The following is a 21,071-nucleotide window of genomic DNA, read 5'->3' as shown; positions in this document are numbered from 1 at the left end:
AAATTGAAATATCCACACAAAAACTTGTAAACAAATGTACATAGCATCGTTATTCATAACAGTCAAAATCATTAATCACAGAACCCAAATGTACATCAATTTCTTAATGAATAACCAAAATGCGGTACATCTATACAATGTATTACTCAGCCATAAAAAAAATAAAATACTGATAGATGTTGCCAAAATGGATGAACCTTGGAAACATCTGCTAAATAAAATAAGACATAAAAGGCCACATATTGAATGATTTCATTTATATGGTATCTACAATAGGGCAAATTTACAGTGATTACCAGGGGCTAGAGGGAGGGGGAACGGGGAGTTACTGCTTAATTGGTACAGTTTCTATTGGGGATGATGAAAATGTTCTGGAAATAAACAGCATTGAAAGTTACCAGTATTGTCAATGTACACTGAACCGTACTCTTAAAAATGGTTGAAATGGGTTTTGTTATATATATCATTGCACAAAGCAATTATACTATGTGAAATAAACCAGACACAAAAGATCATATATTACATGATTTCATTTATATGAAATGCCCAGAATAGGCAAATTCAGAAAGATGAAAGTAGATTAGTGGTCGCTAGGGGCTAGGGAGAGTAGGGAAGTGACTGCTGAGTACCGCTTTTCTTTCGGGGGTGATGAAAATGTTCCGGGACTAGTAATGGTTGCAGAATTCTGTGAATATACTAAAAATCAATGAATTGTACACTTTAAAGGGTGAATTTCACGGTAGGTGAACTGTATTTCAATAAAGATGCTAAAAAAAATGTTTTAAAAAGAACCACTGTGACAGGTAGCAAAAAAGGAGTAGAATGTTCGAATTGGCAGGATACTATCGTTTTCCCACAGTAATTTCAGACATATATTTCATTCATTTATTCATCCATCAATCCACAAACTCAACCATCAATCGGGCTGTGACCATCCATCCAACATTCATCCATCAAATATTTCCTAAATGCCTACCATGTATACATAAGTACAATACATCTATCCACAATTATTGATAACGCATGCCTGCCTTAGCCTCTAGACCAGTGGTTCCTCTATCCCAGCTAGTATTCTCTCTCAATCTCCACCTCCCAATGTCCAGAGACATTAAAAAAACATGATGGGGGAGAGGGGACACAGGCACGGATAGGGGAAGAAGAGGTGGATGTCGCAGAGAACTAATAGAAATTTAAAACAAAATATTAAGAATAAATATTCTAATTGAAGTCTTGTAGGATAAAATTGAAGGCAAATCCCAAAAAGTAGCACAAAAATACTAACAGACAGAAAATCAAAAAGAGCCAAGGAGGCACAACATCCAAATAAAGACAGTTTCTGAAGAAAAACAGAGTAAAGAAATAATAATCTCCAAATGTCCCAAAACAAGGACATAAATCTCCAGAATGAAATGACAAACACCAAGAAGGTGATCAGCACAATAATAAGAAAGAGAAGAAAACCTAAGATGAAATTTCACAACACCTGGTAGTAAAACCACCAAAGAACAAGTCATACACAAAGAGGGATCAGATGGCACTGGATTTCTCAAAACCATTGTTAAATGCTAAAACACGATGCAATACCTTCAAAAATATGAGGGAAATGAGTTTCAACATAGAATTCTACATCCAGTTAAGCTACTGATCACAAGACAAAGCCAGAATATTACAAACCATATATCCTAATATATCACACATATCCACAGGAAGCTACTGTCTGTAAAAGAGCCAAGAGCAAGACATGGGATACAGAAAACATTACATTCAATGTAGAAGAACAATAACAGAGTCCTAGAAAGACATGGGGTAAATCCTAGATGACAGTAGGCTTAGAAAACAATCAGAGCAACAGAGGACAAAAAGGCTCTGACAGGGAAGACTCTAGAAAGAAGGGAAGTTGGTAAGATTACTTAATACATTTCAGTCTTTAGAAAAAACATTGATAGGTGTTAATTAAAGCAGAACTGATAGAGAAGTTAGAACACTTTAAAATTAACAGAAAATCATGCAAGTAAAAGAATAAAGAGATTCACAACTTCAGAGAAAGCAAAAAGTTGTATAAGAAAGGAAATGAAATCAGTTTTGCAGAAACTAGAAAGTCACAGTAATTATAACACTGATTACTAATTTCACTACAATTGTAGCACCAATAATAGTAATTGGGGAAAACTGAAGCCAAAAAGAGAGTTCAGGTGTCATTTACCATAAGCCAACAGATAATGTCAAAAATGATAAAGAACAGTAACAAAATGCAAATCAAATAGGAATTTTAAAGTCTGAACACAGAATTTTAAATATACAAAAGAGTGGAAACAAAATATTGTTGCAGTGGAAATATAAACTGGTATAACCTTTGACAAAAAAAATGGCATTATCTTGTAAAACTGATTATCATGCCATAATTCCACTTATAAGCGAATAAAGTTATTTATGTATATGAAAGCCCATTAAAGCAATGTGCTAAATTATCAGTGATAGTACAGCAAAACATTAACATCATATAGAAAAATGGAAATGATCCATATACCCATTAACAGAAAATTGGTAATTCATGGTATATTTCCATAATGCAATGGTATATAGCCTAAAAACTTAAACTAGAACCTCACATGTGGGTGAAAAAGGCAGAACGAAAAACTTGCAAATTATCTATTTTATGAATACTTAATATATAGTTAAACTAAAAAACATGCATACAAGGAGAAACACCAAATTTACGATAGTGGGCTACCTCTGAGGATGAAAAGAAAGTAATGGGATTTGAGGCCTTCAAATGTAACACTTATCTTGAAAAACAAGACCCTGAAGTATCACAAAATACTAAGATCTGCTAAAACCAGGTTTTATGGGTACTTGTGATATTACTCTTAAATATTTTTTAATATGGGGAAAATAAAACTTACAAAACAATTATTAATAGACTACATTACTTAGAAATGAAGAGTTAAACTAACTTCTCTAATCTAGGAATGCCTAGAGTGTACAATGATAGCGACTAATGAACAAATTAAAAAAATGTTTTTGCATGAGGAAGAACAATGGAACATCAATACCGCAGGGTGCTGAAAATAGATGGTCATTCATATTTTAAAACTTCAAATACTGTATGAGACTAAAGCAAGAAATGTTTACTTGGTACAAAATTTGTATTTTGACTAGTACATTTCCTAATTTAACTTTTACGGAAAGTTTAATTGAACACCATAAGTACATGGAACCTTGCATAGGACATGAGATTTTGTAGGTTTGTCCAGGTTCGTGTGATGCCCTGATAAAGCCCAGAGTGATTTGAACAGTGAATAAAGAAGTATTTGCACAGTCCTCTAGGGGGAATGGGGAAAAAGGGGGAAAATTCAACTTCCCCATTTGGAGAATTCCTGATGTTCTCCCAAGCAGTGGGGACAACCAAATCAATAGGCCAAGCCCTCAATCTTGGGAATTCTTCCTATGAAACTTAACCCTGCAAAGGATAGGCTAAGCCTACTTAAAATTAGGCCTAAGAGTTCCCCAGACAACATCTTTCATTGCTTAGATAGATGTGTCCTCTTTCTCAGCCAAAATGGCAAGTAAACTCACTGTCTTCCCCCTCTCTATGTGGGACATGAATCCCAGGGGTGTAAACATTCCTGGCAACGTGGGACAGAAATCCTAGAATGACTGGGACTCAGCATCAAGGGACTGAGAAAACCTTCTCAACAAAAAGGGGGAAGAGAGAAATGATACAAAATAAAATGTCAGTGGCTGAGAGATTTCAAACAGAGTTGAGAGGTTATCCTGGAGGTTATTCTTACGCATTACATAGACATTCCTTTTTCAGTTTATGGTGCATCAGAGTGGCTAGAGGGAAGTGCCTGAAACTGTAGAGCTATGTTCCAGTAGCCATGTTTCTTAAAGATGACTGTATAATGATATAGCTTTCGCAATGTAACTGTGTGATTTTGAAAACCTTGTGTTTGATGCTACATTGAGCTATGGTATAGAGAGATGAATAAAATATATGGATGAAAAAATAAATAGAGGGAAAAAGGTTAAAATAATTTGAGTAAACTGAAATAATAGTGATCAATGAAAGGGAGTAGTTAGGGGGGTACGGCATGTATGAGTTTTTTCTTTTTCTTTCTATTACTGGAGAGATGTGAATGTTGAAAAAAATGATCATGGTGAGGAATACACAACTATGTGATAATTTGGGGAGCCACTGATTATAATCACGTCAATAATGTCTGTATGTCTAGAATGTTGGTGTGATGGTTCATTGCTCATAATAAAAATATTTTACAAGAAATAATTAAATAACATCTAAATAGTAGTAAAGATTAAGAGGAAATGAATATGAGCATTGTTATTTTTCATTATAAAACCTCAGTATTATTTCACTTTATTATGCGCATGTATCATCGGAATAAGACTTTTTTAACAAGGACAAAAAAAAAAAAAACAACCAAGAATTTACCAAATCTAATAAACGTAATAGTTTTCTGCTCAGAACAAAAACTCTGAATGGAATTAGTCAATTATCACTGCACGTTAAAAACACTGTTACAAAACTTGTTGGGCAACAGGACTCACCCAGTCTCAAAATATTACCCCAGAGATTAGTAACAAAGGGGGAAAGGTATCCTTACAATAGAGAGATCTGTAAAACATTACCAAGTTATTTAACTTAGTATCATAAAAATTAGAATCAAGAAACATCATGTGACCCCTGCTGTGATGCACTGAGAAGGACTCATCACCCATGAAACATTCTTGCACAAAAAGTTTACTCGGCATCTAACTATGAGCAATCAGTCAAACAAATCCAAATCTGGAGAGAGATTATGAAAAAGAAAAAAAAAAGGGCAAAATGATCAGGACTCTTCAAAAATGCCAATGTCATGAAAGACACAAACAAAATAAGCAAACTGATAAAGGCAGGGGAAATGATGTTTGATATCAACAAAGTTGCCTAAAGAGGCATGACAAACGCAATAATGCATATCCTTGACTGGTCAAAGGTTGAAAACAAAAAGTGCTATTATGGACATTAAAGGGAAAATTAAATGTGAACTATTCATGTTCTTGTTAATAGTGCTATCAATATCCTAAATTCCTTAAGTGTGACAATGGCATTTTCCTTGTATAGAATGGCCTTAACTCTTAGGAGATACATTCAGAGGTATTCAAATGTCATGTCACAACTTACTCTCAAATCATTCAAGAAAAAAAGTATGTGTTTACTCTTACAAAAAGTAAATGTGGCAAGAAATATTAATTGATGAATCTAGGTAAAGGGTAAAAAAGGGTATTCATTGTACTACTCTTTCACATTTTAGGCAGGAGTGATACTTTTTCAAAATAAAAACATGGGAGAAATTCATCATTTAGAGATTTCTGCTTTTGCATAGGTTTGAAATTCGTAATAAAAATTTTACGAAAAATAAAGTTCAACTTACAGCTAGGAGCTGTCTTATAAGCATGTCTGAGGCTTTCTCGGAAATGTTGCCAACAAAAACTGTAGTAGTGGGACCACAATTTTCATCATTTTCTTTAGCCTTTAAACCTGGATGATCTTTTCTTGCTCCCAAATGCTTTCCAACCATGGACACAGTGGGTACTAAGACCTGAAGTGAAGAAAGGCAACAAAATTTCATCTGGCAATTAAATTTCCTATCAAGCTGAATATAAGTTTAACTAAAAACATCACATTTAAAATAGTAAAAATACATACCACATTATTAAAATCTGCATAGTACTTAAAATTCCTAAAGCACATAGTACTTTTCATTAATGCCAACATTCATGACAAGTAAAGTCTCACTATTAAATTACTTTTCTTTTAAAAATAATAAAGACAAGGCGGGCCATAATGGCTCAGCAGGCAGAGTTCTTGCCTACCATGCCAGAGACCCAAGTTCAATTCACAAAACCTGCCCATGCAAAAAAAAAAAGGTGTATTCTATCTAAAAATAATGAAGACACAAACTAATTTTTAATTATTTACAACCATTTGAAATTATTTAATATTCTAGAAATGTTTTCACAACTGTATACTATCTATCTATATACTATACTATCAATATAAAAACAAATTTCAATTATCCCTACTAATGCCCAGGCAGCATATTCAAATATCCCCTTATAACACTCCCTGCACTTACATTTTCCCTTTTATCAGTTTTAAACTTGCCAGAGGAAAGAACACAGTCTTTCTCATCTTTGAGTATCTAGCATTGCATAAATAATAGTGAAGTGGGGAGATGCTCCAAAATTTTATCTTTCCCAACCTGAAATTCAAGGAGGTAAAAGTACCTGTCATGTGGAAGCTTTCCAAAATACCCAAACTATGGGTGTTAAGTACAAGAAAAACTGGACTCCCATTGGGATTCAGAACCCATGTCTTCTTTATGGTCTGCCTCACAGCAGATTTTTAATTGCCCATTGTAATTCCCTTCTCCCTTTTAATATAATAACGCTCCCTTCCCCATTCAAAACTGACAGAACAGTTGAAAGGAACATGTTCTATCCTCCATTATAATGAAACTGTCCAAAGAAGCTGGTATTCTACCAATTAACTCAAAGAAAAATTCTCGTTAAATAAAAACTGAGAGGTATCATTTATTCATGTTTTAATTTAATAGTCATGATTATTTTCTTAACTAAGATGCTTACAGTGTATAGGAGCTTTATGGAGAGTTATGTTTCAAATTGGGAGATTGGATAATGAAGCACTTCAGCACAGGAAAGACTTAAAGTTTTATAAAGCTGAAGGTATCATATTAAAAGACAGTAAATAAATAGTAAGACAAAAAAAATAGCTTAGCAAAAGCTAAAAATTAGGGTGGTGGGGAAAAGAGTAAAAAATTTCATTTTAAAATTTAAATTTTGGGGATCAAGAATTCCATCCTGACCAAAAGGGGGAAAAGAAGTGTAATTAATAAAGTATCAGTGGCAGAGAAAGTTCAAATAGAGTCCAGAGGGTACTCTGGAGGTTGCTCTTATGCAAGCTTCAGGTAGACCCTGCTCCCTATCATAACCTGCCAATCCCCAACCAGGATCATTCCAGCCAATCTTAAAGAACACCTAAGATTCCACAAGGGTTCCAGGCACTAGAGTAACTTTCCAGAAATCTACAACCCCCAGATGGGTCCCTGGTCCAGATAAGTCCTAAAACCTAGCCCAGCCTCTCCAGAACATCAGATAGTTCCATCTCCTTACCCCATATTAGTGACAGATCCTTTCAATATCAAAAATTTAGAAGTGCCATAGCCCAACCATCCCTAAGGAGAGGTATGGAAAGATCAAAGGTGATGGTGGAGTTATACATAGAAGATAGGATTTAACAAATGAATATGAATGCTGAATCATTAAATTGATATCTCTTTTAGTCTCCAGTATTGTGGTGCTGTGCTTGGAAATCTATAGCTTTTTTATATTTATGTTATTTTTCACAAAAAAGGAAGGAAAAAAAGTCGATTGTGTTGATAAAAAAATATTTAAGCCCTCTAGCCTCCTTCCTATATTTTGGAGCACTTAGAAGAAAAATATGAAAGGATCATATGGTAGCTCATGACAAACTCTGAGATCTGTCCTGTAACCACCTGTTGAAGAGTGCTTTGAAAACTATTGCTTTTTTATTTCTTTGCTTTGCATAGATGTAATACTATATAATAAAAAAGTTAACCAAAAAAAAAGAAAAATTAAAAAAAATTTTTTTTATAGCTCAGATGCAGCTTCATTCAGTGTTTTAACATAATTACATTACAATTAGGTATTATTGTGCTGTCCATTTTTGAGTTTTTGTATCTAGTCCTGTTGCACAGTCTGTATCCCTTCAGCTCCAATTACCCATTACCTTACCCTGTTTCTAACTCCTGCTGGTCTCTGTTACCACTGACATATTCCAAGTTTATTCTCTAATGTCGGTTCACATCAGTGGGACCATACAGTATTTGTCCTTTAGTTTTTGGCTAGACTCACTCAGCATAATGTTCTCTAGGTCCATCCATGTTATTACATGCTTCATAAGTTTATTCTGTCTTAAAGCTGCATAATATTCCATCGTATGTATATACCACAGTTTGTTTAGCCACTCGTCTGTTGATGGACATTTTGGCTGTTTCCATCTCTTTGCAATTGTAAATAACGCTGCTATAAACATTGGTGTGCAAATGTCCGTTTGTGTCTTTGCCCTTAAGTCCTGTGAGTAGATACCTAGCAATGGTATTGCTGGGTCGTATGGCAATTCTATATTCAGCTTTTTGAGGAACCGCCAAACTGCCTTCCACAGTGGTTGCACCATTTGACATTCCCACCAACACTGGATAAGTGTGCCTCTTTCTCCGCATCCTCTCCAGCACTTGTCATTTTCGGTTTTGTTGATAATGGCCATTCTGGTGGGTGTGAGATATCTCATTGTGGTTTGGATTTGCATTTCTCTAGTGGCCAAATTTTAAAATTTTTGCTACATTCTTTCTTCTCTTTTAAGACATAAGACATGTCAAACCATTCTCTCAGGACCAAGACAAGATGAGGGAGTGATCTAAATGTTCTAAATCTGTAGTAATAAATATGTAAAAGTCCAGAGAATATTTAAAGAGAAAACAAACATTATCTATGTAGGGATCATATTTTAGGGAGTAAATACATATATGCATAGCTGAGTGAAAAAGATACTCATTCAAATTAGTATGATATTCCCAGATGCTATAACTCTCTTTCTAAACCCTTATAAATAATTCATCTAAATTTATCAAGATTTTTAACTTTAAAAGCCCTAGCTTTATATATTTCCCGAAAACTCCATAAAACTAAACTTACAGTTGGAGCAGGAGCCATAATGCTCATTGGTACAGGAATCATTGGGGTCCCTAAGAAAAGAAAAATATATAATGAATCTTAAGAATAGTATTTATTTATGAGCATATTCTGTATCAATTACATGCCATACAGGTAAGTGTCCTCACGCAATTCATATACATGAAAATGTAGAAATAATGAAAATGAGATACTGACAAATACTTTATTTTCAAAAGCAATGTGATAATAAATTGATCTATATGAACGTACACACAGCAAAAAATTATTCTGAGAGCAAAAAGGCTACTACAACATGTATAGCTTTTGCCTCAAGGATTATATATCTCTGGACAGTTTACAGATTGAAGTTATCTGGTTCAGCAGATTCTCAAAACTTTTCAGAAATAAAGATTAATTTATTGTGAACAATGGTATCAAAAAACTGTTTGAACATAAAAACAAGTACCAAATAAGAAATTAAGCTGGAAATCTAAGAAGGACCTTGTTACTCCTGGGTTCTCTAACAGAAAACTGTAACCTATAATCATGCACAGAGGAAAGCAATTGTCCTTCAGAAAAACAACCAAGACAAGTGTTTGCTGCTCTGAATAACTCATTCTGAGAGTTTAGGAACTGTCAATAGGCTATCTACTGTTGACAACTTCATGGTATCTGCATTTATTTGTTTTTTTCAACCGCACAGATTATTAATCAATGTCTGCTACATTCAGAGCCCTTGTTCAAAAACTAAGGAAAAAAATCTTACCTTCATGTACCAAGAAAAAGCTTCTAATGAGAGCAAAATAAATAAAGATTTGTCTCCTTTTCTAACATAAATTTTATAACTCTGAAGATATCAAGAAGTTCCAAAATCATCCTTCAGTTCAAATTTAGCATCAGTTTAAGGTAATTCTCCATTGAGAACTGGTAACAAATTCTTACATTTAACGCCATCTCTTTATCTAACTATGAATTTATGTGGTTACAAATACCTTCACATTTTTCAAAATAAGATTTTTAAAGGGTAAAAAAATCAAGATTTTTCACAATTAGCCCAAATAAAATTGTACAATAGAAAACACACGGACTTGAGGAACAAACTTGGGCTCAATTCTTTGGGTCTATCACTTTTTGTTATGTAAACTTGGGCAAGCTCTTAAACCTCAACTTCAGTTTACTCAATTCTGCTGAAGTAATTGTCTCTTCAGAGTGTCTGTGAGATTAAGATAATTTAAATGAAGCACCTAAGTACAGTGGCTGTTCAAAACTCTAGTTTACAGTTTTGGTAAACTAGAAAAGAAGAAATGTTTCAACATCTTTTGAGTGTTTTCTTTAATAGTTTGTTTACCTGTGCCTCAATTTGATAAGTAGGGGAGTATTGTAATAAAATGAAAAATTTAGATAGAGATTGACTAAATGCAATTATCACTCAAGTAAACTATGTTTCCCTCAAATAGAAATGGCATCATATTCTATTATGAACGGAATCAGAAGTATAACAATGTTACTGGCTCTGTGAATAAATGCCCACGTTAGTATGGCATCAACCAAACAAGCAACAAGAAATACTGAAAATCATGTTAGGGCCTGCTAACCTTTCTCAAAAGAGACACAGGGAAAAACATGCCCCAATTACCTTCTACTTTCATTTATAATTTGGCATAGAGTTCATCAGAAAACGTTACACTAAGTTTTTCTTTAAAAATTAAAAAAATTAGAAAATAAATATTTTATGTAAACCCAATCTACTAAAGGAAATTAAGGCACTGATTTTCCATTATCAACTTTTCTGATTCTAAGCAGGTGATTAAGCTGCATTCCCATTCTCTCACAAACATATAAAACAGAAACTATTCTTCCCTATAACTCTGTTAACACCAAGGCTTTATTTAAAAATATCATGGTTTACTAATAAGTCTATCAAAAACTAATCTTGTATTATGAGATCATAAATATATGAACAAAATCAGAATACACAGATCAAAGAAAAAAAGGGGTGCTCAAATTCAATGGGTTCAAGACTGTCATTCTAAAGCTGTTAATCTGTTTTGAGAGGTGATGACTAACTGTATTCAGTTTTTTGATAACATTACTTTCTCAACCCACCTTTTAACAAAAATTCCTTTACAGTCCATTACTGTCCAAAATTCATTTACTGTTACATGGAATAATGAACTGCTGCATTTAAACTTTTCCACCTCACCCCTTTCAGAAGATAAACACACACCCACAATTATTTAAAGCACAAAAAATACACATCCGCAATCATCAAAAGCACAGCATAAAGCCAGCCTACTAAAAAAATTTGTACAAATACAGCATTTTATTACATTATATATATATATATATGAATAAATAGCTGTTTCTAATCTTTAAGACTATGATTTATCTCCAAATTCTTCAAGTCATAATTGATATCCCATAAAGATTGCCATGTTTACCTTGTGGCTTCTCACACCTACTGAAATACTGTTGTCACCAAGACTTAGTGGGGGACAGTCTACAAAGTTGAACCAGAACAACGAACTATCCCTAATTTCCTAATTCAATATTAAGAGGTGAATAGTCAAATCCAAAATAAACACAGATCTGCTGTTTGTACAACTCCTGCAATATATCTAGCAAACACGGTGAAAAAACCACAAAGTAATTTAATTTTTCAGCAGTCAAGCTTTTTAGCAAAAAAAAAAAAAAAAATGTAATTTCAAATTGAAAAAATCCCATGGCTAAAAATAAGTCCCTTGTAGGGCGGGACATGGTGGCTGAGCAGGCTGAGATCTCACCTGCCATGCCAGAGACCTGGGTTCGATTCCCGGTGCCTGCCCATGCAAAAAAAAATAAGTCCCTCGCAAAATTTTCCTCAAAGAGAAATACTTATGGATGATCTACAAGACCATTTGCTGATTTCAGCCTGAATTATGTGAATTATATGTCAAAACAAAATACTCTTAACATATAAAATTAAGGAAGGTGCTATCAGATAATACCTTTTGGAATGGTTGGGGGTGGTTGGAACTTATTTTGTATGAAATATTTTTAACCCTATTAAAATAGAAAAATATCTGGACTATCACCCATAAAGCCAAAGAAAAGCTATCACTATCTTTTAGGCCAAGCAATGTTAATTGTGTACTTCAAGTAGATTCTCAAATGTAAATTTTCTATCTATGCTTAAATGGAAGCCTAATAATCACCTGGGAACTTGCTATAAAAATAAAGAATTCTGGACCTCAATTTCAGAGAATCTGATCCAGCAGGAAGGGGAACAGACTGAATTTTTTTATTCCATGAAACTTCAGAGAAAGTCTTTTATATTATCGATGTAAATAAATTACGTGAAAAAAGCAAGGTGCAGAATAATGTATGTAAGATGCTATGTATCTGTGTTCTTAAAAAATATAAAGGATAAAGAATATGTACTTTAAAGATGCATGAAACACATACTGAAGGATAAAGAAACTCATGACTGGTTTTGTTTCTTTCTTAGGTGGATGGTAACAGCAGATGAGTGGATATGAGGAAAATTTTTCACTTTTTACCTTTCCACATTTTAAAACTTCCCAGTTGAATTTTAAACTCAACCAATTTGCAAACCACTGCCAAAGGAAAATGAGACATCACACTTCCAAACCAATACTAATTTATTATTAACGTGTTCTCATATATTTAGGAAAAATATCATTTTCCTAAAGTTACTATGTAATAACAAAAATACAGGTTAAAAACAAAACAGTATCAAAGCTCTCTCTCCCCCCCATCCTCTCTTTCTCCCTCTCTCCTGCCTCTCTCTGTTTCCCCCTCATCACTATGAGTAATCCCCCTCATTACTACTTATAAAACTAATAAAAGTGGTTTATTACTTTGGCGTGTGATAGCTTTAAAATAAATTAATAAGTTAAAAAAATACAGTATCAAAGCTTACCTGGAGGTACAGGTGGAGGAAAGCCAGGAAACTGTGGGGGTGGGATCCCCGGTGGGAGTGCTGGGATTCCCATAGGAGGGCGATTCAAATGAGGGGGGAAAGACATTCTTACTGCAGCGGTCTAAAGAAAGAAATCATGACAGATCATTTTATTTGAAAACTTTACAATTCAATATGCCTGGTTTGCGGGCCTTCATTTTTAGAGTATCTGCAAAAATTCTAATATGTTCTTACCCAAAGGAGTTGGCAAAGACCCTCTTTTCTCTGTCTGTTCATTGAGAATTTTTAAAACTTAGATCTTTTCTAAAATAAGTTCCCAAAATGGACACGATCTAAGTTCTGCATAGACTCCTACAATCATATGGGAATACATATAAAAGAAGAAAAAAATTTTGAAGTTCAGTTAATATCCAAAAATTAAAAGCCAAACATCAATGAATCGCCTTAAACCAAACTCAGAATCCAAGAGGGTTTCTAACAGTATTTTTTAAGTGTTCTGATGCATTCATTTCTTTATACATATCAGCACCCTGAAAACTAAATTTCCAAAGGCATACTGTACTTGTTTATTCAACATGGCCAGTTCCTCAAGGACAAATGTGTCAGTGAACTAACTTGGGGTGGGGGAGGGAAATTTCTGACATCAGGTCATAATAACCACTCAAAAACAGAACAGAACTTGTGGCAATGAGAAAAAAAGTTAATTTTTTTAAATTTAAAAGTAAACCTCTTAACTACTCTTAAATTCAACAGATGTTAGCATTTAATTTTTTAAAATACAAGAAAAACTTTAGTATAGTTTGCCATACAATTACTTAAAGGAAGCATAACTTTGTCTTTTAGTTAAGTGAAGAGAAATATTTAAAACTTCCCCTCTCTTTAAAATTTCATATTTTTTAAAACATACTTTATAGAGTCTAGAACTATTCAAAAAACTAGAAAAACAATGTTAAGATACTCCAGGAGGGTTCCATCCATCAGTAAAAACAGTATCCAAAATAGGCAGACTGACTCCGTATCAGAGATCCCACAAAATTAGTGCAGCAGGAGATATTTCTAATGGACACTTGGAAAAATTACCTCACCTATGCTCTATAACCAAAGGAGCTCACAGTTGTTAAAAACTCCTTAAAAATGTTTGGCTACTATTATCTTCTTTTGGGTTTTGGACATTGTTTCACTCATGCTTTAGAATCACCACTTAGAAGAAAGTAAAAAGTACAACTGTTTCACTTCTTGCCCCCTAATCCCAATAGTTTGGTATATATGGGTGTATTTTTCTAAACGTTTTTCTACACATAAACTAATACATAATCCTTTGTACTTTTCTGCAAAACAATGTAATCATTCTTTGTAAAGTTGGCTCCACTTTTTAACACTTACCAGTAATGACTACTGGAAATACAGCTGTAATTAGTCTACAAAACAAGATTACTACTGTATATATTCATACTTCACCTCCAAATCATCCTCCAAAAGTATGACATAAATTTATATGCTCCCCTCCCAGTATATGAGTATGTCCTTTTCCTCACATCCTCATTATTGCTGGTGTAAATCAGAGTTTAAATTCTAAGAATCTGTTAAGGTAAAAAATACTCTGTTTTAATTTACATTCCCTTGATTACTAATGAGGCTGAGTCTTTTTACCTGTTCTTTAAAACATTTCTTAAAAAGTCTTAAAATTTTCCTTCAGGATCACAACTGTTCTTCCTCAGTGTTCCTTTAACTTAATAAGCTGGGTAATGCAACAATAGATAAAATTTAAACTTCAAGTTCATGAAACACAGTACACTTAAAATATTCAGAAAGCTGTATACTTAAAGGAAATTCCTAGGATGACTTCAAATACTTAGCAAATAAGATACTAGAAATGCTTTAAAATATTACAAAATATCAGCATAAATTTAAAAAGGAAAATACAACTGATTAAAACTGTACATGTGTTGAGCTTTTTCATTTTAAAATCTGTCTGTATAATACTTTTTGTCCAAAAAATGAAAACAAATATCCTATATGGGAAAAAAGTAATTGTACCTGTCTTTTAAAACAAAAAGAGGGCTACTGTCCTACTTACAGAAGCTCTTGTATTATCATTATAATACTCTATCTCAGCACTTTCTTAGGAGGGCAGTTGATTTTAATGCCTGTTGAATAAATACATTAATCAATAAATGAGTTAAAACTGTAAAGATCTTATTAAATTTATTAAGACATTACTACGTGCCAAGTACTATGCTGGCAATGAATGACCTAGTGGCCTGCCACACAACAGTTACTAAAGTTGCCATGAATTCATCTTAGAACCACTTTTTCTCCCAATCAATACTGGATATAAATAATAATGTGATAACATTCTATATTCTTGGTGTTTTAAACTATACTTCAAGTTTTTCAAATGTACAGTTTATTCTGTAAGTTACCCACATATGTTTAACTACAGTTTATGCCAGGAAAAATTCACTTTTTAATTTTTCCATAAAATAGTTCCCTATTATTTGTAGCTGCAAATAATTTTATTTATTATAATTATATTATTAATTTTATTTAATAATAATTTAATTATTCATATGTTAGACTTCAAAATTGAAGGTAAAAAGACCATGGCTAATGAATGAATTTTTATGAATCTTTTTTTCCCTTAAGAGAATGGCACTTCCTATGGAAATTAATAAAATGTACATTTCTGGTGATCCGATGAATATTAATGTTCACTTTAAACATCCTAAAATGAGCATATTAACAACTTATTTCAACGCAAAATTTTATGTTTTGGCATATGTAAAAATGACTAAGAAAAAATTTTCATAACCATAAGCAAAGATCAGGTATGTTACCTATAGATGATAAAATAAGTTATAATACTCTTATAGTAAATTATAGAGATATTAAAAGTTGGTCAGTGGGTGGTGCGATGGTGGCTCAGCAGGCAGAATTCTCACCTGCCATGCCGGAGACCCGGGTTCGAATTCCGGTGCCGGCCCATGTAAAAAAAAAAAAAAGTTGGTCAGTGCTTTGAAGAAAACTAAAGCAGTGAAGAGAGCAAGGGAGTGGTATATTTTGAATACGGTGATCAGACCACACCAAGAAGGTGACACGTGAACAGACTAGAAAGAGGCTAAGACAGGAATAATATTCATATTATAGAAGTCTTTCAAGCAGAGCAAAGAACAAATACAAAGAGGCTAAAGTGGGAGCATGGAGTATTTGTGGGAAGAACAGCAAAGGCAACAGTATGGCTAGAACAGACTAAGGCAAAGTAGCAGAAAGATACGTGCTGAATATTAATTGTGGATGGGGTTCATTCAGCACGCTACCGTAAAGATTTTGGTTTTTTTTCTCAATGAGATGGAAAATATCTAAAAGGTTTTTTACATGATTTACAATTTAACCACTATGTTAAGATAAAACTGAAGGTAACAAGGGCAGAAGCAAGAGATTAGTGCCATTACCCAACGAGAACGGTGGTCTGGAAAAGGTGGTTGTGGTGAAAGTGGAAACATATTGTTGGACTCAGGATATATTTTGAAGGTTAAGCCAATACAATAAGCTGAGGGACTATCTGTTGGGTTTAAGAAAAAGAGAGAGGCAAAGGTATTTTATTAATGAAATAGCATTTAAAAATTTACTTTAAAATGGTTACAATGTCAAATTGTTAGATGTATTTTATCACAACAAAATCTGAAAAGTTTTAATGGATATTTGAATAGTTATGCAGTAAGAAACTTTACGACCTAAGATACCAAAAACAGACACCAATGAAGGAAGTGCCTCTTATCTCAAATGTGAGGATACTCACACAGGTGTATTCATTTGATAAAATTCATCAAACTGAAAACGGGTGCCATTTTTATTATATTTATGTAAATGTTCTCTCATTAAATTTGGTCAAAAAAAGAAAAACATCTAAATAAGACTTACATCTACTACTTAACGTACGCATGCATTTTGCTTTTCTCTCCACTGCAAATTTACCCAGTTAGAAAACAAAATATTTCACCAATGGTAGATATGTAAGTTAGACCCATCAAGACACTGTGTCAAAAAATTCCAAAATGAGGTGGCAAAGAGGCCAACAGATTCACCTCAGCAAACTAAGTCATTCATTCCTTCGATAGATATCTGGCTTCAATTATGTGCCAGGCTTTTTAGGTATTTGTAATAGTTCTGAAAGGGCTGAAATATAAATTACTACATAAAGTTATGTGGTCAGCCCAGTGGCTATACATTAAAGATAAGTGATTATTAGCGCAAAGTGCTGGTTCCTATCCTGCTCAAAACTGCTAAACACACCAGAGGCTGACATAATTGCAATCCCTTTAAATTATCATTTTTAAAATTGAATTTCCACAGAACTGGAGCCATCTCCGCAGGAATTATTCCGAGAAAAATGTTCCATGCCCAAAGAAGAAATCAGGAAATACCTTATTTTAAAAAAAAGTTTCTTTACAGAAAAGTTTTTCAGAGGGGTGAAAATATTCATGTTTTGAATTTCTAAAAAAGGGGTGATCTTTTTTTGGAAGATTACCACGTTGCTATTTTACCATTCTCAATAATTAAAAAAGCAATATCCTCTATAGAGACAGAAAAATTAATGGGTGCCTGAAGCTGGGGTGAGAACAGGAAGTGAATTGCAAATAGTCAGGAAGAATCCTTTTGAGGTATTGGAAATGTTCTAAAACTGAATTCTGGTGAGGGTTGCACAACTCTGTACATTTACCAAGAATCATTAAACTGTACGTTTACAACTAGTGAATTAATGGCTTTCAATTATACCTTAAATTTTTCTTAATTTATTTTTATTTTTTGTTACCTTAAATTTTTTTAAAGCAATTACCAATTCAAGACAACTAGCAATATCCAATTAATACCTTAAGATTAGATATTATTGTATCGATGTTAATTTCATGATTTAGATAACTGTGTCCTGCTGTTAAATAAGAATGCCCTTATTTTTAGGAAATACACATGTTAAGTAGTTAGGTGTTGCAACTTACTAGTAAAACATTTCAGAAGAAAAACATGGAAAGAAAAGAACGGAAAAAGCAAACTGGTAAAATGGTAACATTTGGGGCAACTGGGTAAAAGTTATCTGAGAATTCTTTGTACTATTCTTAAACCTTTTTTTTTTAGTTTGAATTTATGTCAAAACAAAGTATTTTTAAAAACAGCACCACTGAGAGTAGCACATTATGAATGTGATTAATTCCATTGGATTACATACCTGCAAGTGACTGAGATGGGAAAGTTCGTGTTATACATAAAAGAGCAATTAAAGAGACAATAGCAACCAAAGGCAACACATAATTCCAGAATGGATGTAACAATGGAGAAATGCCCTAAAGGACATTACTGGGACACACGAGTGGAGCATAGACTACAAGTTTTTATCAATGTTAAATTTTATTGAACTGGATGACTACCTAAGTGAATATCCTTTTTCTTAGGAAATGTTCAAGGAACTAGTAAGTGTTCAAAGAGCATGAGGTATGCAACCTACTCTCAAATGTTTAGAAAACAGAAAGATAAATAGAGGGCAGGAAGAATAAGTAGAGGGCAGGAAGAATAAATGTAGTAAAAAGTTTAAATGCAGTAAAAAGTTTAAAAGTTGGTGAATCGAAGGTGGGGTTATGCTGGCATTCTGTATATGGGTTTGTAGTATTTTTCAAGCGTACTCATTCTCAGTATGGGTTTGTATTATTTTTCCAAGTGTACTGTAAGTTTGAAATTATTTCAAAATAAAGTTTTAAAAAAGCAACATCAATCATCTTGGGTAGGGGGAACATTATTATGTTCTTTATACTTTTTACAAGTTTCAAGACGCTATAAAGGGATCAATCAAACTTTCCTTTTATGGATGGCAGTGACGGTGTTAAGTATGTACAGATTTTGCTTTTTACAAAACGATTTGATGATTTCTTTTGCTTCCAAAGTTATAAAATAAGTATTCTCTAAATTATATTTAAATGAAAAAGTATATAATCAACAGACAAAAAGGTAATTACTTGAAAAATCTCAATTTATATCTAAAGCAGTTATTCAACTTCAAACTTTTAATCTTATTAAAAAATATATTCAAAGCCTCAACACAGTAAAATTTAAGCCACAAAACTTAAAAACTTAGACAAAACCATTATTAATAAATGGTGCCTATGTGCAACAGTAAGAAAGCAAAAACATTTAACATTTCCTTTTAGAATTCTTCCAACACTGTCCCCCCACATCCCCCCAAAAAGAGAACCACTTTGGTAATCAAAAAAGAGGACATCTGGTAACCCCAAGAAGATAAATGACTTAATTAAAACTGTCAATATTTTTATTTAGTTTTAATGTTTACAAAAGCCTTCAGAATACGTTAGCTCATTTATTCTCATAAAAACCCAGAGCATATATATTATTCTCACTTTGTGGATAAAGAAACTAACCTGTCCAAAAGAACACAATTAGTGAGTGGGATGGTACCCATTATCCTGAAATTATAAATCCACTGTTCCACAATGTCACTTTATAGTAATATAGTAACATGCCAATGAGAGTAAGGAATTTCCTTTGAAGGATTAACTTTATAAAAGTCAATTCAACACGGAGAGAAACCTTAAAAGTCCTGGCTGGATGCTTGCACTTCACTGATTAAAAATAACAAATAATATCAGCTAATATGGATTAAATACTATGTTACTTGGTTATTACACTAAGTGAGGACTTTACCTATATTTTTCTCAATTAATCCCCAATCCCAATAGTCTACGAGGTGGATACTGTTACAATCCTTACTTTACAGATAAAGACAATCAAGACTTAAAGAAAGATTAAATTAATTAGAATAGGACATTATCTGCTTCAATCATGAGGGACTGGAACTGATGAACAAATGAATGCCTTTCTAGACCTTCTGTTTTGGGGAAACAACCTTTCAAAAATTAAAGCTTTCAAAACACTATAAAAATTGTTTACACACTACCTAATACACATTACTTCACACTATAGAAGTCCGTTGTAAGAGCAAAAGTCAATCTCTTCCCTCGTTTTGGTCTGCTCCATTTTGCCCAGTATCAAAATGGCATTTCCATTGCAATATATATCCAATATTACATAGTTTCAAAATAATCTTCATACTCCCAGATCTACTTTGAAAACCGTATTTAAATAGTAATACTGAAGACCAAAAAAAGGTGAGAAAGAAATAATACATTTTAATGTAGAGTTGGTACATACTCTAATGGAACAGAGGACAGCAATACTTATTACAATCTAAGACAAGGAGGGACGGAACGGGCTAAAGTACGGTGGGCATTAGCTAAATTCAAGGTGGGTGGGGCCCAGTTCACTTGGTGGCGGGCTCTGGATGACCAAAGAGGAAGGGAAAGAAATCCGTTGGTGGCCAGCACCTTGTTAAAAGGAGTGGATGCAGAGTGGTTTCATCGCAGAGCCTGAGGCGCGTGTGTTATAGGCCTAGAATATCTACCGAGGGGGTTCAATGGAAAAGGGGCCTTAGGAAAAGGATCCCCAGGAGAAGACCGATCATTTTGTGGCAAACGTAGAGCCCAGAACAGGCCTAAGCGATTCACTCTGGAGTAACGTGGCCTAGGGAAAGTGGGCGACAATGCAAGGGAGGAAAGCTCAGACAGTAGATCCGGCGTCCTCCGGCTCCTGCCCCGGAATGGGCCCACTGGTTTTCGAGGCCTTAGAGAAATGAAGAAATCCAAGCCGCGTGCCCGTCCCCTCCCCCACCCAACTCCCCCTTTACCTTACCTCAGTCTTTTCGCAGCCACCCGGCTTTTCTTCCTCCCCCAATCAAGGTACCCCGTCTCCCTGCTTCCACACGCGTTCAGAAGCGTGAACTCACCCGCCGCTGAGTAAACGGTACTGAACTCGCAACCTTCCGGGCTCCAGGTTACGAGTGGCCTCCACCGGTTCGTAGATTCTACGCGCCCCTCGCCCGTGAGACTGGTATCGAAGCACCTACTCGCATAGGCCGCAAACACAGCCGCGATGCGCGGGGAGCTTTCTAGAGGTCTTCCTCTTGCCCGGCATGCACTGCAACCGGAGGAGTAGAGAGGAGGATCATTGAGAAGAACGCATATAGAGAGTCTTCACTGTTGGTTCTGAATCACCAAGCCGAGCCGAATGACCATAGAGAAGGAACGCCTACTGGGGACTAGAAAGGCTCGATCTGTAAATTACGACCCACCCTGCCATTTTTTTATTGGAGCTGATTGAATCTTGTGACTACCGACGCCATCTTGAGGTCAAGGTTTTGGGTGGGTACCGAGCGAGAGCTCTTACGGGCTTTCTCACTTCCCGTAGTTTGTGTTTTGAGCATTAGAATCTTGTTGGGTGGTTTACTGGGGTTGAAGTTTGGATAACTAGG

General features: G+C 34.3%; 1 protein-coding gene across 6 annotated transcripts in view; it reads right to left on the bottom strand.

Moving 5' to 3' along the window:
* The window catches only part of RBM25 (RNA binding motif protein 25), a 63,454-nt gene extending 42,698 nt beyond the window's left edge, over positions 1 to 20,756 (bottom strand). The window contains exons 1-6 of one of the 6 annotated variants that reach the window (XM_077122934.1): positions 20,547 to 20,756; positions 16,153 to 16,262; positions 14,778 to 14,847; positions 12,701 to 12,821; positions 8,800 to 8,849; positions 5,436 to 5,603 (exon numbers count right to left, since the gene is read on the bottom strand). In XM_077122934.1, coding sequence (XP_076979049.1) covers positions 5,436 to 5,603; positions 8,800 to 8,849; positions 12,701 to 12,806 — 324 coding nt within the window. In that variant the 5' untranslated portion in view covers positions 12,807 to 12,821; positions 14,778 to 14,847; positions 16,153 to 16,262; positions 20,547 to 20,756. The other 5 variants (XM_077122928.1, XM_077122932.1, XM_077122933.1 and 2 more) reach the window with 5 other exon arrangements.
* Between the last annotated feature and the right edge of the window lie 315 nt (positions 20,757 to 21,071).

The sequence above is a fragment of the Tamandua tetradactyla genome, chromosome 12, assembly GCF_023851605.1.
Source record: "Tamandua tetradactyla isolate mTamTet1 chromosome 12, mTamTet1.pri, whole genome shotgun sequence".
NCBI lineage: Eukaryota > Metazoa > Chordata > Mammalia > Pilosa > Myrmecophagidae > Tamandua > Tamandua tetradactyla.
The sequence above is the reverse complement of the archived record's forward strand: the minus strand, read 5'-3'. Positions and strand labels throughout refer to the sequence as shown.